The 21,474-nt window shown below is 52.1% G+C and overlaps 8 protein-coding genes across 8 annotated transcripts; 4 read left to right on the top strand and 4 right to left on the bottom strand.

Annotated features, from left to right (window-relative positions):
* Nucleotides 1–157: 157 nt before the first annotated feature.
* Nucleotides 158–945, bottom strand: AFUA_5G14600 (uncharacterized protein; the record flags this gene model as incomplete). Its single annotated transcript, XM_748104.1, has 2 exons — nt 158–362; nt 428–945. 2 exons carry the CDS (start codon nt 943–945, stop codon nt 158–160), a joined length of 723 nt encoding a protein of 240 aa, XP_753197.1.
* A 1,698-nt stretch (nt 946–2,643) lies between these two features.
* AFUA_5G14582 (uncharacterized protein) lies at nt 2,644–5,980 on the top strand (the record flags this gene model as incomplete). Its single annotated transcript, XM_077804905.1, has 3 exons — nt 2,644–3,754; nt 3,810–4,619; nt 4,672–5,980. Exons 1-3 carry the CDS (start codon nt 2,718–2,720, stop codon nt 5,978–5,980), a joined length of 3,156 nt encoding a protein of 1,051 aa, XP_077661041.1. The 5' UTR covers nt 2,644–2,717.
* A 1,472-nt stretch (nt 5,981–7,452) lies between these two features.
* AFUA_5G14570 (GIY-YIG nuclease family protein) lies at nt 7,453–8,982 on the top strand (the record flags this gene model as incomplete). Its single annotated transcript, XM_748107.1, has 1 exon — nt 7,453–8,982. The coding sequence occupies one exon, from the start codon at nt 7,453–7,455 to the stop codon at nt 8,980–8,982; it is 1,530 nt and encodes a 509-aa protein (XP_753200.1).
* A 223-nt stretch (nt 8,983–9,205) lies between these two features.
* AFUA_5G14560 (cellulase family protein) lies at nt 9,206–10,826 on the bottom strand (the record flags this gene model as incomplete). Its single annotated transcript, XM_748108.2, has 3 exons — nt 9,206–9,588; nt 9,639–10,200; nt 10,251–10,826. The coding sequence occupies 3 exons, from the start codon at nt 10,824–10,826 to the stop codon at nt 9,497–9,499; spliced, it is 1,230 nt and encodes a 409-aa protein (XP_753201.2). The 3' UTR covers nt 9,206–9,496.
* A 277-nt stretch (nt 10,827–11,103) lies between these two features.
* Nucleotides 11,104–14,869, bottom strand: AFUA_5G14550 (putative beta-galactosidase). The gene is made up of 2 exons (XM_748109.2): nt 12,643–14,869; nt 11,104–12,595 (listed from the first exon to the last, which is right to left on the bottom strand). Exons 1-2 carry the CDS (start codon nt 14,655–14,657, stop codon nt 11,443–11,445), a joined length of 3,168 nt encoding a protein of 1,055 aa, XP_753202.1. The 5' UTR covers nt 14,658–14,869; the 3' UTR covers nt 11,104–11,442.
* Nucleotides 14,870–15,250: 381 nt separating this feature from the next.
* AFUA_5G14540 (sugar porter family MFS transporter) lies at nt 15,251–17,205 on the top strand. Its single transcript, XM_748110.2, has 2 exons — nt 15,251–15,730; nt 15,780–17,205. The coding sequence occupies exons 1-2, from the start codon at nt 15,483–15,485 to the stop codon at nt 17,125–17,127; spliced, it is 1,596 nt and encodes a 531-aa protein (XP_753203.1). The 5' UTR covers nt 15,251–15,482; the 3' UTR covers nt 17,128–17,205.
* A 196-nt stretch (nt 17,206–17,401) lies between these two features.
* AFUA_5G14530 (Zn(II)2Cys6 transcription factor) lies at nt 17,402–19,635 on the top strand (the record flags this gene model as incomplete). The annotated part of the gene is made up of 8 exons (XM_077804904.1): nt 17,402–17,514; nt 17,571–17,599; nt 17,651–17,725; nt 17,772–17,847; nt 17,898–18,538; nt 18,583–18,744; nt 18,792–19,340; nt 19,398–19,635. Exons 1-8 carry the CDS (start codon nt 17,461–17,463, stop codon nt 19,633–19,635), a joined length of 1,824 nt encoding a protein of 607 aa, XP_077661040.1. The 5' UTR covers nt 17,402–17,460.
* Nucleotides 19,636–19,693: 58 nt separating this feature from the next.
* Nucleotides 19,694–20,905, bottom strand: AFUA_5G14520 (uncharacterized protein; the record flags this gene model as incomplete). The annotated part of the gene is made up of 1 exon (XM_748112.2): nt 19,694–20,905. The coding sequence occupies one exon, from the start codon at nt 20,903–20,905 to the stop codon at nt 19,694–19,696; it is 1,212 nt and encodes a 403-aa protein (XP_753205.2).
* Nucleotides 20,906–21,474: the final 569 nt, after the last annotated feature.

The raw sequence follows: 21,474 nt of genomic DNA, 5'->3' as shown, positions 1-21,474 counted from the left end.
GGCAGTGTTATATGCAAAGTGTCATATATACCTCATACATGCATACATATATATATTGCTAAAGCAATGGATCGAGAGAACTCTAACACCAGCAATCACAGTATGAAGTGTGTACAGAACCCTATTTTTCTGTTACCTTGTAGACAATCTAGACGACCTACCCTTGCTTGACTCGAGATGACATCCTTTCAAGCCTCCGGAAATACCACAAACACATCCCATACGCTATATCCAAGCAATAGAAAGCGCCCACCAGCCAGTACATAAGAACATTGTTGACCCAGTCCCATTTTTCCGGCCAGTAGGCGGCTCTCACGAACAGCCCCGGTACCGTTACGCCGGTGGCAATAAACCTGGTAAGCCTAATGAGATCAGCCTTCCGCTTAACAGTTCTACTAAAGCGACCACTGCGAGAGACCGAGCCTACCACATCTTATATGACATTCCTCGCGTATGGCCACGCTGAAGAAGGAGACCCAATGCACTTGCGCTGAGCGTCACTTGACAAAACATCCCGCCCCAGAAGAGAGCTGCCAGGGGACCAACATGGGATGAGAAGGCGAGATGCCCGGACAACAGGCCTAGAATACCGATGAGGACAATAAAGGGTAGGTGTCTCCGCATGAACGGCGAATGGAGACCAGACTCTCTCTCGCATTTGACGGTAGCATATAGGACAAAAGCATTGACAGACAGCCACAGAGGATAGTTGACCCTCGCCAGAGGATTAGGTGGTGGATTGATAAGAGCAAAAGCAATTTCCCAAGCCAGGTTGTTAGATAGAGCTATTAGCGAGACACCAGACATGCGGTCCTGATATGCTTTGCGGATAGTGAAGAAGTAGTTCAGCGTCCATCCCACCCCGGCAATAATGAGTGGCGTCTCCACTATCCACCGCACTTTTTGGAACTCGACCGGAGCAGTGTCGAAATCGAGTCCATCCATGTTGATAGTCTACGTCCTTTGTGGAAGACTTGGCCGTATGGTCGAGACCGATGCGCTTAACGGCGTGTGCCATTGTAGGCTGATTGCCTGATCATATATTTATGCCGAACAGATAGTAATTTGACATCAACTCGACGCAAGGGATGACTGTCACCGTACTAGCAACGCAAGCAGCGCAGAATACATCAGGTGGACATATAGTGCGGATTTGGCCATCCATATAAATTATCTCACATATAATGACCAGCTGAACTGCAGTCCGATTGAAAATCGGGCGGACCGTTCGCCGTATCATATCACAGTCTTCACATAATAATCTGTATCTAGACTAAGAACCGCTGCATTGGAAATGTGCTGGCTGACTTGACAAGTCGCCCTTTGCTTTTAGGGTTACAACAAGTGGAATATCTAGAAGATGGACAACTCAAAGTGTGGAATGCTTGTATTGGTTTGAAGACAGCCAATATGGCGGAAATACCCAATGAGCAATAGGCCTCATGCTTCCAACGAAGTCTAAACCCTCGGCAGATATTCTCTTGCTCCATGACTTCGGATCATCTGGTCAATCAAGTTTGCAGACGATGCTTATCTCGGGACAGAACAGAAATCGTCGGATGTAATAAGAGACAAAGCCGGACTGTAAGCATCCAATCTTAGCCGGAATTTAATAGGAAGAATTGCTCAATGAGGAAGAGCTTTGGAGACGGCGTCAGACAAGTCGTCGTAGTTCTCTCCTTCCAAGGCCCTCTGGAGGTGCTGTGGTCTCCATACTCTCACGTATGCACTATTGCCATGATGGTAGGTCACAGTCATAGAGAGAATTTTTCTGTTTCCTGTGTATCACTATTTTAGTGTAACGTAGTGCAGTTGATCCAGTGTGTGTGTGGGCCACTGGTATGGTTCATGCTTCATTGTTAATCGGCATCTCAGCTGACAAAGGGATATACAGCACACCCTCAAGGTCACTGCCGCTTAGCCTCGCTGTTTTCTGCGATACAGCACCTTAATCTGTTAAAATGTAACACTGATTAATGTTATTCATTGGGTTAAAGCCATCTGCCTAGCCACAGGTTCATGTTGCTCTACTTGAGAAACTCACCGCACAGAAATAAACCAGTAGTAGTATATGTCATTAACCATGATAAATCAGAGGATATTTCATATCCTGTAGTATTGCTTGTAGTTCAGAGATTTACCTGAATGTAGTATGACACCTATCATCTAACTGATACACTGAAAACTGTGCAACGGTATTCCTGCATAGCAGCAGAATTGACACTCAAACCATGGCAACGGCTTTGGCAACCAAACATACCGGCGAGAGCAGTTATAGGACGCCAGTCATAAAAATTCAGTCTTTTGCTCCTGATGCGGCGATTCTGTTCTCTTGAGGGGAGTAAAGCGATATATAGCCTCATGCACCTTATGGAGGTCTGAAAGGCCACGAATGAGGAGCAGGTGCGGAAAAGGCGAGACTGGTTTGCAAAAACAAACGAACAAATCACCTTGTTCCATTATGCGCCGCAAAGGTGAGACGGCGGCTTGCTATTCGTAGCACCTCCTGTGGCTTATCTTGGTATTGCTTCAGAATTGGGCGCTAATCGGGGATATGAAGAGTCTCACAGACCCTTTAGGCCAGCCTGGCTGACGCTGTTCAGTTTTTGAATATCCTTTGGATCTGCTTTTCTAGTATCTCGACCGATTTTTTCGTGATTGTACGAGTATTGAAAAAAGCGACATCCATCTATATAGCAATCTCAGTAAAACCCAACATGCTCAAACGTGTCGACCACGCGGAGGATAGTGAGGTAGAAAGACAAGGGGCTGATGATCAGGCCCAAAATAGCGCAGAGATACAGAAGAAGAGGTTCACGCATGAGGACTACACAGTCGGATGGGTTTGCCCTCTGGAGGTCGAGCTTACTGCGGCTCTGCAAATGCTGGATGAGGAACACGAGCCCCTACCACAACCTCCCAATGACCGCAATATCTACCATCTTGGTAGCATCGCCAGCTACAAAGTCGTCATTGTTGGATTGTGGCAAACTGGGAACAACCCGGCCACAGCAGTGGTGACCCAGATGCGAATCCGATTTCCCAGCCTTCGCTTTGCTCTGTTGGTTGGTATAGGGGGCGGTGTGCCAACGATAACAGAACGTGGCATGCTGCGCCTTGGGCATGTGGTAGTGAGCAAGCCTGTCGGACCATTCCCAGGAGTGATCCAATATCACAAAGGGAAGGCGAGAGATGGTGTATTTGAGCGGACTGGGGCATTAGCTCCGCCTCCTACAGTTCTTCTCCTTGCTGCACAATCACTTGCCGCTCAGCGTGCTCGATCAAATGAAGACCCTATCATGAAGAACATTCAACGGGTAGACACAAGCAAGCCACATCTACGACGGTTTGAGTTCCCTGGTATCGAAAATGACAGGCTATTCCCGGCTGATTACAAGCATCCCTGCCCTGGACTGTCCTGCGAAGAGAGTGGATGCGACACAGCACACATTATCAAACGCGAGATACATGAAGTTGATGAACTCATTGTGGTACACCGAGGTACCGTGGCGTCTGGAGAGCTCGTGATAAAGGACAGTGCACTGAGGGACAAGCTCGCCAAGGAATACGGAGCCCTGTGTTTCGAAAGGGAGGCTGCTGGAGCGATGGCCGACTTCCGTTGCCTCGTCATTCGAGGTATTTCACACTACTGCGATTCGCACAATAACGATCAGTGGGAGGGTTTTGCAGCGGCAGCAGCAGCAGCATATGCTAGGCAGCTGTTCTTCCACATGCCGATTGATGAAGTGAAACTGTCAGTGTGGGGCCCCTAATTGAATGCTTCGAATGCTAATCGAAATCTCATCAAGGCAAACCATCGTTCCGAGTACTGACCCTGGGTTGCAGATGTTGGTTCAACGCAGTCATGACAAAGAACGGCAACTGATTGCTAGCTGGCTTTGCCCAACTGATTATCCATCACAGCAGAGTGCAAATATACGTGAGCGACAAGACGGTACTGGACAGTGGATCTTCGAAACAGATGCGTTCCGTCAATGGGAGAAGGAGAAGGGGGTCCTTTTTTGCCCTGGCATTCCTGGCGCAGGAAAGACGGTACTGACATCCATTGTGGTGGACTACCTTCGAGAAAAGCATGGACAAAACGACGATATTGCTTTTGCTTACATCTTCTGCAATTTCCAGCAGCAAGAAAACCAGAAGTTAGACACTATACTGGCAAGTATCCTGGGGCAGCTCATACGAGGCCTGTGCCACATCCCGGAGCAAATCCAGACGTTTTATAAGACATATCAGAGGAATGAAATGCAACCACAGCTTGGTGATATTCTGCAGATGCTGGATGTCACTTTAAGGTTATATTCACATGTTTATATAATCATCGACGCATTGGACGAATGCTCCGACTTTGACGGAACGCGGACACATCTGATTTCCCATGTCCTCGACCTCCAACGACATCTCAATATTAGCTTCATGGCAACTGCTAGGTTTCTTCCGGATATTATCTCGAAGTTCCAAAACCTTCCTTCAGTAGAGATCCGAGCTAGTGACGCAGATGTGAAACGATATGTTGAGAGCAACCTACCCACCATGGTTCGAAGAAGGTCAGATATCCATGATTTTGTCAGTTCGGAGATTCTCAAGATAGCCGATGGAATGTGAGTTTCCTTTCGATGACACGGTTTGAAGATTAATGACTGATCAACCTAGGTTTTCGATCGCCAGAGTATATTTGGATTCGTTAAAGGGAAAATGTAGTATCACAGCTATAAAAAAGGCCCTCGACAAATGCAAGACTGGATGGGAGGTATACGAGCAAGCGTATGAGAAGGTGATGAAGCAAATCTGGCAACAAATAGGAGATCGAGCCGAACTCGCAAAGCGAGCATTGGCTTGGCTGACCTTTGCGCGGCGCGCTCTTACACTGACAGAACTCCAGCATGCTCTGGCTGTCGTGGTTGGAGAAAGTTCATTTGATGAAGAAAATTTGCCAGATGTGGAGGAGATGATCTGTTCCTGTTCGGGACTGATCATATACAATGAGAAGGATCATATCGTCAGCTTGGCTCACTACACAATGCAAGAATATCTGGAGAAGACATGGACGTCTTGGTTTCCAAACGCCCATCGCTCTATCGGTGAGGTATGCGTCACCTATCTTTGTTATGATGATTTCGAGGGCAGGGGATGTGGGCGCGAGTATAACTACGAAGAAAGGTGTCGAAAGTACCCTTTGTATGCATACGCAACGGAAAGCTGGTTGTATCATGCCAGGAAGCAACCTCTCAATCACTCCCTTGTTGGGAAACTGTTGATGAGCGACGAGAAGTTCGATGCGTGGGTCCAGAGTCTAAAAGAGGAAACAACACGTCTTCAATTGGCGGTTGAGTTAGGCCTTGAGGACGAGGTAGAGGCGCTGCTCAATAACCGCTATCAGGTTAATGCAAGAGACCGGTGTTTGTCCACTGCCTTCCAGATTGCCGTCGGGAAGGGTCATGAAAGGCTGGCAATGCTTCTACATCGCTATGGGGCGAGGCCTGTGGCGGACATGTATACCGCGGCTAAAATTGGGTGTGAATCCAACTTCCTTGGCCAGGGGGGAGAGATGAATCTCAAGGACGGTCATGTCTGGACCATGCTAGCCGACGCTAGAGCCAGTACCGATTCCAGGAATATAGACACCACCACATACGGCCTTACCCCATTGTGTTTAGCAGCGAAGAATGGTCATCCTGCGGGGGTTCGACTCTTGCTCGAAGAGGGCGCAAATCCTAATCTTCCAGACAAAAACGGCACTACTCCACTGATGCACGCCTTAGCAGAAGGGCATAGCGAAGTAGTGTATCTCCTACTTGAAGCAGGCGCGCAAAAGGAGAGCACTCCGTTAGAAGTCGCGGTTGAGAACAACAAGAAGTCTGCGATTCGAAACCACTTGGCGCACGGCGCCAATTACGATCTCCAGGCCAGGGAGTCCTCTTTATCATGGACAATCAATAACAGACATCAAGAGGCTGTCTAAGCCTTACTTCAATATAAGGCAAGGTTTGTTTGGATGTAGAGGATATCATATCACTTGCAGATGGCGAGGGACTCTGGAGTTTACACTGAAGAGAGTGCTCTGCCTGACGGTGTGTCGCAAGGCACTTCCGTTTTCAAGGCACTGAGGCATGAATATCTTGCATTGTCAGATTTCCGCTGGAGCAGAAGACAGATATCAGCTTGCAAGCAGTCAAATCGGCAAAACGCCAATCGCGTGAAGAGCAGCCACGACTACAGGCAAGATATATTTGATTGGCGCTCAACAAAGATAAGGTATCAAGGAAAATGATGAGAGCACTAGATATGAGGACTGCTGCCTTGCCGAGTAAAGAAATAATCTACTTCATGATTACAGCCTCCTCATGATCCAAAGAAAGAATCTGTCTCTTGATGAGCGTTGTCATGCATAGCAACTAAGCAACCAGGTAATTCAAGTCACTCTGTACATCACATCATCGTCAGGTTCAATGACTGCTCGATCCATGTAAACACTTCTCACGGCCAGCAGCACGCCGTCCAGCAGTAAACAGACCATCTCGGGGGATCAAGAAGGCCGGTCAGCGGGTGATTGGACGGGATTTGTCCCATGTACTCGCCTTGACATTCAGGAAGCCTTCGGAGAGGTCAGCTAATGTCTCGTCTCATTGCATCAGAAAACATTGTGCTGAAAGGAACCCACGCGTATATTCTGCAAAGGAAAGACTTTCCGCCGTTGGACCAGGGGACGAGGTTAATCTGCACGACTCTGAGACTGGTTAGCGAGGGCCCGGGAGATATTAGGTTTCATAAGCAAGAGACATACTCCACGTCGAATGTCTTGCACACTTCGTCATCGACGGGAATTAGAATCCAGTCACTGTCGACTTCTTCTCGGACTTCCTGTGTCCATTGTTTCAGCAGAGGGGGGATGCAGCAGTGAAGGTTTCAAACCATCTCGATGGCAGCGGCCCCAGCGAGCAGAAGCCCGAGAGTCGTTAGAAGGGCAGAGATTTTCATGATGGTAATATGCAAAAGTTCTATTTCTAGGAGTTTGGAAATAAATGGGCGGCAAATCCAGCCCTGGAGACAGCTGTCTTATCTGACACACTCAGTTCACTCCGGAGTTGCTTTTTCAGGGTGCGGCTGTGCTCAGCGCTTAGGTTTGTTTCATTTCATTCGTCATGAACATAGGAAAACGCGCGGGGTAACAGTTCTTTCGTATTCTGAAAGGATATAATGTGACTCGTGTACAGAGTAAATCATAAGACTTGGTCTCCGTTTCTCCTCCGTTCCTAATGGACGGCGACTTTAGTCTTCAAGCTGAATATAAGCAGGAGGAATCGAGTCTCCGAGCTTGAGCAAGCGCCTCACTCTCATCTTTCTAGAAAGAGCCCGACTTGACTTATCAACCCGTGAGATTCTGATAGGCAGTCCACCTCCTTGCTCCCAAAGAGCAATTCGTCCGTGGTCGCCATGCCTCCCTTGAACGTCCCTGAAGTGCAGAAGGAAACGACGACAATCTATCCAACTCCTCCGAATTCTCCGCCTCCAGAAATATCATTCGATAATTACACGGCGAAGAGTGAGCTCAAAGATGGCACCGCATCTAGAACCGAGCTCTCCATACTCCTCACTCCGCCCACAAGTCCCCCCAGAGGTATGCCCGAGTTGACAAACGACGGCCAGCCAGCAGGGAACGCAGTCGAACTTGACCTTCCTGCGTTAAAATCTCTGCTTAGTCTCGATACTGGACGATGTGGATGTCCCACAAAACGAAAGCAGCCCTGTAAGGTGAAGATTGCGGAGGGAAAGAAGGCAAAGATCGACAAGATGATCGAGTCAATCCTCCGTTTCATCCCCTCATCCCCGGAACTCGAGGGCGAGATGCAAAATCTGGCTAGGCTTGTGCACTGTTGGTACCATGACCATGGACAGTCCATCGAATCTCGTGCCGAGGAATGGATAGCCACGATATCTACCAGAGTTCCGGGCAACAAGCCATTTCTGTCTTTGGAGCGGCAAATTAGAAAAGCTCTAGGCGGCTTGTCTACCCAGTGCATAGGAGAATCGCAAGGGCAGGGCATTTGTTGCCGTGAAATCGGAGGACAGAAGGTGCAGAACTGTACTAGAACCATTAACGAGATTGTCTATTCGGCGACTGCTCTAGGTGACGATGATGATATTGAGCACCTTCTCAAAGTTCTTGAACACAATAGGCTTTGCGATCTCCATGATAGACAGCCCCCAAGACATGTGAAGTTGTGGAAATCGAGGATCATGGAGATTCGCAGCAAATGCCATGCCCAGTGTGCGAAACTGGCTGACGATACTCCACCGTCAGCTTCTCAAAAGCGCGTGGTCCTGAAGGCGAGAACCTCACGCCTGTCGCCTCTAAGACTGAATATCGATCCGGCTAAATATTGGCCCGTGGCATATGATGTGAGTCCTTTCAGCATCATAGAGAGGGGCGATAGACTCAACGACTACAAATTGTCATATGACCAAATTGCTATGCAAGCTAGGAGTCCCCTGGATGCGGAGTTGGGTGACTTGAAGGATGGATATGTATACATGTATAAGGTCGAAGGAAACGATGGATTTGTCAAAATCGGTTATACCAGTCGGACTACCGATGAGCGGCTGAAGGAGTGGGCGTTTGCATGCAATCGAGCTCCCAAATTGCTCTATCCGAACTCGTCGAACCTGCAGAAGGTTCCAAATGCCCGCCGCGTCGAAGCTTTGTGTCACGCAGAGCTACATCATCGACGGGTCAGAGTCTATTGCACTGGTTGTTTGAAGCAGCATCTTGAATGGTTTGAAATTCCCGCTGTTGACGCCATCGCAGTTATCTCCAAGTGGTCAAACTGGATGGCATCCAAACCATATCAAAAGGTTAAGCTGAGATCCCGGTCAATATGGCACCTGAAAACTGAGGAAGCGAAAAGATTTAATGATATCAGAACATTTTTGAAAGATACATCCCCTCCAGTGCCGAAGCGTTAAGAACTGGGCTGAAGGCAAGCAAAGTGTTCTACTTGTCCCAACACGCACACGCTTCAGGAGTGAAATCGAAGGAGGAATGCTGCAGTTGAGGTTAAAGTTATCTGAAGTCTGCATTTTGAAACGCAGTGGAATTGTGTTGCACTGACATTCATAGTAAATTTGTAACATATATACGAAGTATTCGCCTCCGCAGTCGTATATCAAAATGAAACCGTATTTATGAACCTCAGCTCCGTCAGGATGGCAGGAACAGTTCTGGATTTTAAATCCCGCCATTTACAAGCTCATAATGTCTCTGATGCTTTTCAAATAGGTGACTGTCTCTCTCTGCAGGGACCGTGGTTCTCTCAGGGGCCAGCATTGTGGGTCTTGTTCCCAGTGCGTATAACCAAATTTTGCTTGATAGCCAGTCTAAAAGTGCTAGAGGCAATCATTCATCGTCGAGCTCTTGTGTCCACAAAGTAACACCATTGGTTTTGCCCAGTCCACGACATGTTCAGCTGGTATACCATATCTATCCCTTGAGCGACGACTGGACCATCACTTTCAGTCCCTGCTCAATCGCATCTTGAGACCTCCAGCCAGACCACGTATGATCAAACATGCCTGCATATGTTAGCATTTTAACACAGCAACACCTTTGGAATGGCTCTTACCCCATGTCTCATCCATATCCTGCGTGCCTTGCCGAATGTAGTAGCTCCCGGCAATAACCCAGGTGGTCCAACCTGCGCGCTGCTCGGGAATCCATGTCCGCAGACAGCTGGCATACACATTCTTCCAGGTGGTACTGTCCTGCAGGAACCCAAATTCGGTCAGAACGACGGGCATCGGGTTCACAATCGACGGGTCAGACGAGTTCTGGGCCTTGAAACCGGCGTTCCATAGCGCACCAGACAGCGCGCTGCAGCTGGTCGCACCGGTGTCATAGTTGTGAAGCTCCAGGACCAGCTTATTCGCAAAGCTGAAGTCGGAGAGACGGAACCTCACCCCGTTGCCGAGATCCGATGCTGTCGGGATGGGCGCGAGCGTGGTATCGTAGTTCAGGCCAGACAGAAAGATCAGCGCATCAGGATTGGCTGCGTTGACCCTTTTCGCTGCTGTCGTCACCTGTGTGTACCATGTCCCCCAGTTGTACGGGTACTGCGTGTTGCTTGTGGAGGGCTGGCGAAGCTCATTGCGCAGTCCGATACTGACAAAGTTGGGCCATTTTTTGGCCTTGCAGGTCGGTCAGCATGTCGTGCGTCTGGTTGTGGGAGGTGACTTACATGAGAAACCATATACTCCAGTCCTCGCATCCACTTGGCAACGTCGAAGTAGGTATCGCCAAACCAGGCATTGCCGTCGGTCTGGGAACAACACCACATAGCCTTGGAGATGTGATTATCCAAATGGATATAGAGTCCTTGTTTATTGCACTCCGCGGCCACCATATCAAAGACTTCAAGACGGGTCGTCGTCGACTTGATCTGGGGGTTCACCTTGCGGATCTGATCGAAAACCTTTGTCCCGTTCGTTGATCCCAGCGCGTTGATCAGCGAGTTCTGGACGGTGACGTCTCCACCTTTGTCCAAAATATCATCGACCAGCTCAATGGGGAAAGTCAAACGAATGACATTCATTCCCAGGCCCTTGAGCTTGGAGACTGTCGACGCGATGGAAGCGTACTGCATCCCCTCGGGGATCATGACCTCACCCGCACCGGGCCAATTGGCCCCAGCGTAGGTGAAGACCTCGCCCTTGGAGTCATGGATCCACCGACCTGAGACGCTGAACGGGGCGTTCAACGCTGCGCAGGCGAGTGACTGTAGTAGGACCAGAGAAGGGACAATGTTTAACTTCATGGTGAGTGCTGCTGCTCACCCAAGAGACTGTTAATGCCTGGAGACCAGTGTCTCCCTCCTTCTGCCCTTTATACTCGCAGGAATAAGGTACTTGAGTAGACCATTACCCTGTCATTTTCCCCGCACTCGGGATATAGCTTGACGAAGGGGGTCCACTTTCTGCAAGACGATGGGAGGCGGGGAAACTAGTCTGTGTCTTCGACTCGGTTAATCGAACGAGGTGCATGATGATCTTCCATTTCTCCAGTCCAGTGGTCATCAATACCCTTCCGGCTCCCCCGAGAACCGCACCAAACGATATGGTATACATGTGACGTTGTTCACTCTTTGTGGCTCTCCTGTCGGCAGAATTGCCGTTTGGGTCATTGATTAGCTGCTCACTCTCTTCTACCAACTATGACCAGTTGTTCTTTCTCGTCAATCTACGGTCATTGACCCAAAGTGCGGCACGAACCGAAGTAAAGATCTTCCTGCAAGGGGAGGCGGTGGTCGTTCGATGCATGGGCATGGACTTCAGTGACAAACTTCAACGGTCTCTATCGGTTGCAAGAAGGCTTGAGCAACCAGTGACCATCAACCGAGATCTATCACTAGTACGAAAAATAACTACAACCGTCTAACACAACTCGGCCAAAACAGGCTGCAGAGTAAAGCCAAACTTCCTCTCCTCACATTTAACCCGGTACTTGTCAAGGGTACGAGGGCCACAAGCTCCCGTTCCAACACCGCAGCTCTCCACATCCAGCCTCAATCGGATCCGTTTCTCAGGAACAAGTTCAGGCGCATGCTTGGCCGCCTCAATAGCCTCCGGGCTGTACCGCGTAGCTAGCCACTGGAACAGCTCAGTCGGCTGCTTATCACTCTCGTCCTTGACGCGAGTCACCCGGAGACCCCATCCCCTGCTGTCGTGCACACGTAACCACCGGGTGTCCATCCGGTTGCCCCCTTCCTGTGGTACTTCGTAAGGGGTATGCAATTCCGCCGTGGCAGCGTTGTAAATGCCAACCTTTTGCGCTCGCTTCTTGTCGGGGTACGCTTCGCCGGGTCCCAGGCCGAACCACGAGGTGTTGTCGAGCTCATCCGCAAGCAGTACGTCCAGGCCGAGCCGGGGCAGGTCCGCTGGCATTGGGCCGTGGGGCTTGAGGTGCACGTTGACGGTTAGAGCGCCATTGCCGGAGATAGTATAACTGGTCGAGGCAAAGAATCCCCAGCCTAGAATTGGCGCGGAGATGTATGTCTCCGTAGTAACTTCTACGCTCGTCGGGGTATGCTGTACAACGTGCATCTTGCGTAGCTGAGAGGTGAGAGTGTCGAGTCCGAAGCGCCGCCATTCGAGGAGGTCATGGGACATGTCGTTGTCGGTCGGTGGGCGCCAAAATCCGGGAGAGATGGCACCGGTGGATGAGGACTGGTCGAGGAGGGAGAGGCCGCCGGCTGTCCAGGCGTAGAGACTGCCCGTTTCTCGTGAAAATTCCAGGCTAAATGAGGCACCGGAGATTCTGTGTGACGTTTTCGTGGATGAGTGCGTCAAGGCCTCAGCAGGTACGGCCAATGAGAAACGTGGTGAGGAGGACTTGAGGCACTGCTGGTACCAGGCGACTTCATAGTTGTTTCCGGCCCATGCTGTCTCTCCCTTTTGAAGGAAGCTGATGGTGAGCCACACCTCCCCGGGAATTGCGGTAGCAGGCGCAGATGGCAGCTTGATAGTCCCGTTCTGGCCGGCAGGAATAGGCGGAAGTTCTATAATGCCTGTGGCAATAATGCGCCCGCTACAGTTGTCAGTCCAAGGTTGTTTAATGGATAGAGACAGACATACCTATCTCCCAAGACCTCAATCTTGTAAGATGCCTGGAGACCTTCCAACCCAACAAAATTGTAGTCGTTCGCCACAACCAGAGTCCCGTCCTCACCAGGCCACACCCGAACCGGCGCATAGGCCTTCTTGAGTTCAGTGATACCAGGCGTTGGGGTGTGGTCACTGAATAGCAGCCCGTCCAGCACAAAGTTGCCATCGTGAGGCGTATCGCCAAAGTCACCACCGTAGCCATACCATCCCTTCTTCTCGTCCCAGAGCCCGTGGTTTGCCCACTCCCAGACCCACCCTCCTTGCAGACGCCGGTGGGTCCGAAAGGCTTCCATATACTCTTCCAAGCCACCAGGAGCATTCCCCATCGCGTGAGCATACTCGCAAAGCACGATTGGCTTTTTGAACTCGTCTCCCTCGGCAGTAGCAAAACCGACTAGTCGCTCGAGGGATGGATACATATACGAGTACATGTCGACCGTCTTGGCCTCCATGTCTCCCTCGTAGTGCACCGGACGACTGGGGTCAACCTGCTTGACATAGTCGTACATGGCTTGGTGGTTAGAGCCATAAAACGCCTCATTGCCGAGCGACCAGATGACGATACAGGAATGGTTCTTATCGCGCTGCACCATCTGCGCCATTCGGTCGACATACGCCTCTTTCCACTCGGGATTGTTCGTGGTGAACTGCGCCGCCTGGCCGAAGGTGAGCTTCTTGCGCTCCTCGTAGTCCATGGACTCGGGGATATCTAGGGGGCGAGCGATGGCATCGTAGAAGCCGTGACATTCCAGGTCTGCCTCATCCATTACCCATAGGCCGAGCTCGTCGCAGAGTTCGTATAGACGGGGGTGGGACGGGTAGTGCGAGCAGCGGAGAGCATTGACGTTATGCCGCTTCATGATTAAGAGGTCCTCGCGCAGGAAGGACAGAGGAACTGCTCGACCGAAGCGTGGATGGTGGTCGTGCCGGTTGACGCCGCGGAACATCACCGGCACGCCGTTCACAGTGATATTGCCATTCTTGATCTCAACCTGACGGAACCCGACACGGTGGTTGATCGTCTGAACAGGGTCCTTGGCACCGTCTACGTAGAGAGCGATGCACAGATTGTAGAGGTTGGGTGTCTCCGCTGTCCATTTGTTCGGGTTGGAGACGGAAAGCTCAGCCTCGAGTTTGTCCTGCTTTTCCCCGAGCGAATACTTCTCTGTCTGCAGCGTACTGCCCGTGGACGGATTGCTCAGAGTCACTTGCACGATGGCTGCTGTTGCCAGAGCTAGATCCACTGACAAACGCAATGTCGCGTCGACGTAATCCTTGTCCAGTGCGGTGCGCACGAAGAAGTCTTCGATGCGCGCCTGGCCAGGGAAGGCCAGCAGGGTCACATCGCGAAAAATGCCTGACAACCACCATTGGTCCTGGTCCTCGATATACGAGCCATCGGACCACTGATACACTCTGACAAACAGTTCATTGGCGCCGTCGCGGTCAACCACTTGCGACACATCGAATTCGGCCGGGTTACGGCTCCCTTGCGAATACCCAATCGGGACACCATTAACCCACACATGATACGCGCTGTCAACGCCATCGAACCTCAGTCGCAATTGGGACGAAGCATCCCACTCGGCAGGCACGTGGAAGGTCCGCCGGTAGGTGCCCGTAGGATTCTCCGTCGGCACAAATGGCGGACAGACGGGGAAAGGGTAAATGACGTTTGTGTAGTGTGGACGGCCATAGCCTTGCAATTGCCAATGGCCGGGAACAGTGATCGGAGCCCAAGCTGTCTTGGAGTCTGCGCCATCCGAGCTAAATTGGTTCGAATCCCGGCGGGGTTCGGCCGTGGCGTTCTTGGTGCCCTTGGACCATGTTGGCTCTGGGGCGCTCACGGGAGAGGCTGCATAGTGAAAGTCCCAGCGACCATTGAGCGAGATAGACGTCGCGGGAAGGAAATATGCTCTTGGTTTGAGCCGATTGCGCTGCAATATGTGCTGGTTTTCGTAGTCGGGGACTGCGGACAGGGTCATGGTGGCAGACAGAGAAAGCGAGGACGGAATAGGATAGTAGCAAAAAGAAACCCTCCTCAAACGGGCCTAATTAAGCCACAGAACGGGATCTCAAGAGGAATAAGTGAATTGCTTGAATGAAGACGAAAAGTAGGCCATCTTCCCTTTCTAAATAGGCGGATTCGTGGAATAACAGGTGGACTGGAAGAAAAGCCGTCGTGAGAGCATTTACCTGCATCCAAACAGCAACGGTGGCCCTCTTCGGTTCACACTCCGGCCATGATTGATCCATATTCCTGACACAGAGATATGGTTCGCTGGAAGGGAGAGGGGAATTCGACGCCGTCTTTCACTTAGCGCACTCCGTCGGGGATGCCGGATGGAGCGCTCAAATCCCCGCATTGACGGGTCAAGGGATGTTAACCTTAGATTAGGCTATAATCCAGGAGTGAAGCGTGCCAAAGTCCATCGTTCACATTCCAAACACCCAGGAGTTTGCTCGGTCCTTCCGATTGCCCCGTAGACTACCAATGACAAGCCCTACTGACACCGGAGTATAGGTCCAAACGTGACCATTGGGTGGTTTGTACGGGGATGTCGGAACCGAGGGACTATGAATGACCGTCGGGAACAAATTGCCTCGAGTCTAGGCGGTCCATCTTCCCCGTATTTCCCCAGATCGCCCTGCTGATCATGGGCCATGCAAGTCCGTCCAGGATATAACCTCTGCGGGTGCTGCACCAGAGGGCTTGATATTTGCTTATAGCGAGGCTCCTGCTTTTGTCCTCACTATCTTTGAACCCTCTGTCCTTCCAGGCGCCTCCCTCAAGGTGGGTTTTTCTCAATATGGCAGTCGACGAAAAGACCGATGCCCAGTTCCATGAGACGGTCCCCACGCGAGATGCAGATGTGGGCGACGCCATTGAACTGGCCCAGCAGGCCGCTTCGGCCAAGTACAGCCCATGGACACCGAGCATGTTCCGGCTGTACGGCTGTCTGACCATTGCGTATCTTTGTGGCTGTCTGAATGGCTACGATGGATCGCTCATGGGCAGTCTGAACGCGATGCAGAGCTACCTGGACTACTTTCATATGTACGTTCAACCATGCAAGCGAAACAAGAGACCGAGCTGATGTCTCCAGGAAATCCGCCGGTTCGAGCACAGGACTCGTCTTCGCGCTCTACAACATCGGGTCTATCCCCGCGGTGGTCCTTTCGGGTCCCGTCAATGACTACCTGGGCCGTCGGGCCGGCATGTTTACCGGCGCCGTCATCATCATCATTGGCACATGCATCCAGGCGCCTTCAGTCAACCATGGCATGTTCATGGCCGGTCGATTCATCCTCGGTTTTGGCGTCAGTTTCTGCTGTGTCAGTGCGCCTTGCTACGTTAGCGAAATGGCGCATCCGGCCTGGAGAGGCACTCTGACCGGTCTGTACAACTGTACCTGGTATATCGGGTCGATTGTCGCGAGTTGGGTGTCATACGGCTGCGCTAGCATCAAGAGCCATGTTGGGTTCCGCATCCCCATCTGGTGCCAGCTGGTTTCGTCGGTGATTGTCGCCGTCGGCGTCTGGTTTCTACCAGAATCACCACGGTGGCTGATGGCACAGGATCGCGTTGATGATGCCGTCAACGTGCTGGCGAGATACCACGGAGAAGGCGACCCTCGCCATCCCATGGTGACGCTTCAGATCAAGGAGATGCGGCAACAGATCATGACCGATGGCTCGGACAAGAAATGGTGGGAGTATCGGGAGCTGTTCAACACGCACTCTGCCCGTCGGCGGCTGATCTGTGTCGTTGGTATGGCATGCTTCGGACAGCTGTCGGGGAACTCGATCACGTCGTACTATCTGCCCAACATGGTGGCCAACGCCGGAATCACGGACGAAAAGACCAAGCTGATGCTCAATGGCATCTACCCGGCCATTTGCCTGATAGCAGCCGTCACCGGGGCCCGGTTGACCGACAAGATTGGCCGTCGTCCCCTGATGATTTACTCGCTGCTGTTCTGCTCGGTGGCCTTTGCAGTCATTACGGGAACGTCAAAGATGGCGACCGACCATCCTGATAACACGGACGCTGCCAACACGGCCATCGCATTCATCTACCTGTTCGGCATCGTCTTCTCGTTTGGCTGGACCCCGTTGCAGAGCATGTACATTGCCGAGACTCTCACGACAACCACCCGCGCCAAGGGCACTGCCTTTGGCAATCTCATGTCTAGTATCAGCAGCACCGTCATCCAATATGCGTCCGGCCCGGCCTTTGACAAGATCCACTACTACTTCTACCTGGTGTTTGTGGGCTGGGATCTGGTCGAGGCAGTGGTGATCTGGTTCTACTTCCCTGAAACCAAGGAACGAACTCTCGAGGAACTGGCCGAGGTGTTTGAGGCGCCTAATCCAGTCAAGAAGAGTCTACAGAAGAGAGATATCCACTCTGTCTTGAACACCCTGGAGGTTCAGGGGGATACCAAAGCGTAGTCTATTCTCATCCCAGTAGTTGATGAATTCCATAGCTGATGAATGAATGTATGATTGAATCATAGCACTTGAGCCCACTCCTACACACTACAAATCAACCTCGGCATGAATCACCTCTCGCACCTTCAGTTGCCAATGCCTTTTCTGGGCAGCTTTTCCGGCCCGTGATTGGCCGAGACAGAATGCGAGGAATGCGGGGAAGAGATCGTCGTCTTGATTCTTCATTTCGAGTCCATCAATCGCGCTGATTCCTCCTGCACTCTGTCCCAGTAGATTCTCTCCACTTGGTTCTCCGCTTGATGATTTGTCTTTTCACCTAGGTAATGATATATCATGTCGCTAGAGGAGACGCCCGACTACCGGAAGCGCAAGAGAACTTCCCACGCGGTTCGCCTCCTTTCCAATTGGGTTCAGTCGGTTGACCCCTGCTGATCGGCCAACAGTGTGACCCCTGTCGATACAGAAAAGTGAGGTATGGATCCTCTGCATGCAATGTCAGTTAGAAGTACAACTGAGTAGGCAGATGCGATGGCCGTCATCCGTGCACAACATGCGCCAACACAGGCGAGGAATGTGTTTACGGAACCGAGGCAGTCCCGTGAGTATCCCCATGCACTGATTGCGCATTGACTGACCCACTGCAGCAAGAACAAAAGCGATTTGATTCTCGAGGTGGCCGTTCGTTCCGAGCGACTGCTGCAGGATATGTCCGCTCAATTGGTAGCTTTTCACGGCGTGGATGAGTCCCTACTTTCCACTGACTCTACTAGGCCAGGGTATCAGGGATGCTGGACGGCAAAGCGTCATCGCAATTTCACACATCGCCAACGGCTATAATCTCTCCATCGACGATCAATGGGGCTCATCGTGCCGACAGCCCGGGCGATCACATCTCCAATGCCACCCTGTCGGCCTTTCATGCCTCCACGACCGAGTCTATCCTCGCCTGGCCACACTTCAACGACTTTCAATCCCTGCGGGAAGACCACAGTTTCTCGGTTTTCCACCTGGAGTCCAGTCGTGCGCCTCTCGCGCCTCGTCCCACAACGGTGCACCCCTATGCCAGCCGCAGCGAAATCGACCGCGTGGTGCATAGCTTCCAGCGCAACGTCAACTTCTGGTATCCAACCATGTCAGTCGCCCAGGCGGCCGAGGTCCAGGTGCACATCGCCGCGGGCGTATTTGGGGACAGTGTCAAATCCTGTCTGGCTCTGTTGGTCATGGCACTGGGCTGCGCGAGTGAGCTGATCTGCTCGTATGCGGCACATGAAGATCCAAACTCGGAAGACCTGGAGCTGCGCAGCCATCGGCGAGCAATGGGAGAGATCTATTTTGATTGTGCGTTCAAAAAGATCTATCTGGCGCAGGCTGAGTGCACCGTGGATGCTGTGCAATCGTTATTCTTTACAGCGTACATCCCTCCCCCATGATGTTGATACCTTCTGACGAATCTAGTATCTTCTTCGCATTCCTTCAGCGTCCTCTGCAAGCGTGGTCGTTCATCCACGCCACTGCCGCCAAATGCCGTCTCCTCTTAGCATACCATAACCCCGATGCCAACCCCACAGAGCAAGAGTGTCTCTGCCGGATCTTCTGGTCTTGCTACATCTTGGAGAGGTATGCATCCCCTCGCGTTGATTCTCAAACTGGCCAACAGTGACTAGTGACTACCTCGCCGAACTCTCTGCACTCCCTCAAACCGGCATTGCCGACATCGAGTCTTCAATCCCGCTCCCCGGCGAATACCAAACGCATCTCTCGCAGACCGACGAAGAACAATCCTCCCTCTACTTCCTCGCCTGCATCTCCATGCGGCGGCTCCTCAACCGCGTCCACAACCTCCTCTATGCGCGCGACACCGGCGTCGCCTTCGACAACCACCAGTTCCCCTCCGTCGTCGCCGAACTCGCCCACCAGCTCGAGGAGTGGAAGGACCTCCTCCCCCCTCCGTTTCAGTTCACTGTCGACCCCCGTCCCCTGCCCTGCACCGCCGCCGCATTCCTGCGCCAGCGCTACCTCACCTGCAAGAGCGTCATCTACCGGCCCTACCTCACCTGGGCGCTGTCGATGACCGCCACCGCGACGGTGGAGCATTTCCCGCCGCAGCTCTTGGAAGGATGCAAGATCTGTCTCGAGGCGTGCTGGCTGCATGCGCAGAACTTGGGGAGTTATCCGCATACGGTGCTGGTGGATACGTGGATCTGCTCGTTGTCGTATGGATCTTTTTGGCCCGGGACCCTTGGCTTTGGATCACGCTAATGATGGTGTAGAATGGCGAGCGTGATGCTCGTTACGCTGGCTGCGTCAAGGCTGACGGCGCTACGGGGTTGCTTGGCGCCGCAGGTGGCGGAGATGGGACCCCATCTGGCGAAGCTGCTGACGCAGTGGATGCATATCCCCGGGCATGGGGTGTCGCCGAGTGTTTTGCAGAGTGTGAAGCTTATTGGGGATGCGGGGGTGTTGTTGAGGATGCGATTGGGGCAGACTGCAGTGGAACTGTTCAACTAGGCTCTATGTGGTATATATGATACATAAGCAACTACAATAGACACGAACGATGGATGCATTACTGCTTCTCCTCCACAGGATGCTTCTCCAAACTCTCATACCACTGTATCACTGACCCCCACAGGAACGCCCACGACCCCCAGAACGTCGCCAGCGTGCTCTGATACTCGACCCCCGAGTTGGCCGTTGCTGGCCCCAGCGCTCCACAGAGGGTGAACCCAATACCCCCGATGAGGTTCCAGAATCCGATATGCCAGCCGAGGATGTGCATGGCGGGGATATACCATTTCGGCTGCGTTTCGATCGCAAAAAGCAGGCCGCTGAGGATAAAGCACGCACCGCCAACGATCTGCGGCACCCAGAAGACGCCGTTGGTGACTGCTGGGCTCGTATGATTCATGATGCCAGGAAGACCGGTGAAGCCGGCGATCCAGAAGATGGTAGCTCCGACGAGCTGCACGGCCGAAGCCCAGAATCCGATCTCATGGCGATAATGGGAGCGGAGTTCGTTCAGTGTAGGAAGCCAGGCAAACGACCGCCTTCGAGCAATCCCTGTCTGTTCGTTCGAGTCCTGTCTTGCCTCGGACGGCGACAGGAACGAACGACGGTTCGCATGATGATGCCGACACAAGTCCCTGTCGGACTTGATTCGCACGACGGCCTCTTCGGCCGCATCGGTGGCTTCCTTGGCGGCCGTCTCGACTGCCCAGCCGAAGCAGCCCGTCTGGTTCTCGTTGACTGCTTCGAGAACGAGCAGAATACTGCCGAACTCGAAGACCGTCGCGCCGATAAAGGCCGTGACGCCGCCGCCGGTAAGGACTTCGTTCGCAAATTCGGTGGACGGGTCTTCCAGCGGCAACCAGACGAAAAAGGCGTTGATGACCCAGATTCCCGATCCGACCGTAAAGACCAAAGCCACCCAGAAGGAAATGTCCCAGTAGGGGAAGGTCGTGAACATGCGAAGAATCCCGTTGGCGATGGCAATCGGGTGGATTGTTTTCCGGGGGTACGTCTTGCCTGCGAGTCCCGGCGGTCGCTGGTGGATGGTGAGCGCATGGCGGCCTTTCCGGTTATCCCTAGAGCGCCAGAGTCTTTCAATGCGAGGTTTCTCGACGGGTTCTTGGTGCAGCTGCGAATGCGTGGACAATGGAAAATGCGCCCGTGTTGGATTGCAAAAGGCCAGTGGACCCGAGATGTGGGCTGATCCCAGTGGCACTCGTTGGTCTTGTAGGGGCTGTCGACCCACGTGAAAGGCCTGCGACCGGGGCATTTTCGATTTGGTTGAGAGAGGGATGATTATTGAAGAGTATCATACATTTTGTTTAGTTTTCTGTGTGGGGGGTGATGGAGGTTGGATGATGGGTTGATGGATGAGCGGATGTGATATAAGGAGATCAAAGGAGATCAAGGTGCTGCTGCAGTTCAACGATCGGACCATCCATGATCTCATTGGGCTTGACAAGTTCTGACAACCCCAGCCGCTGCTAGGTTATGTTCCTTCGACTACTCTGAAGTATTACTGGTACTCGCTCTGCATGATGGCGCTGCCAGAATCTTGGAAACGCGGGCGCTGATCCTACCGGTCAAGCTTTTTAAGCGTTTTGTCTCGATGACCACTGAGAGTCTTGTCGCGAGAGTAAGAAGCATGCTGTCAACAGGCGGAATACAAAGGAGAGTACAATGTTACATTCATGTTACATTCGCTTATCTACATTGACTTTGGCTATAGTCAATTGGGGATGATTAGAGACGATCAAAATATACGCGGTCCGAATGAAGGAAATCTCTCGGGATATATATAACTGTCACCCATGCAGTCAATCTCGATATCAACAGCGA

Source organism: Aspergillus fumigatus, chromosome 5 (assembly GCF_000002655.1).
Source record: "Aspergillus fumigatus Af293 chromosome 5, whole genome shotgun sequence".
Classification (NCBI taxonomy): Eukaryota; Fungi; Ascomycota; class Eurotiomycetes; order Eurotiales; family Aspergillaceae; genus Aspergillus; species Aspergillus fumigatus.
Note: the sequence above shows the minus strand (reverse complement) of the source record. Positions and strands in the feature narration are given on the sequence as shown.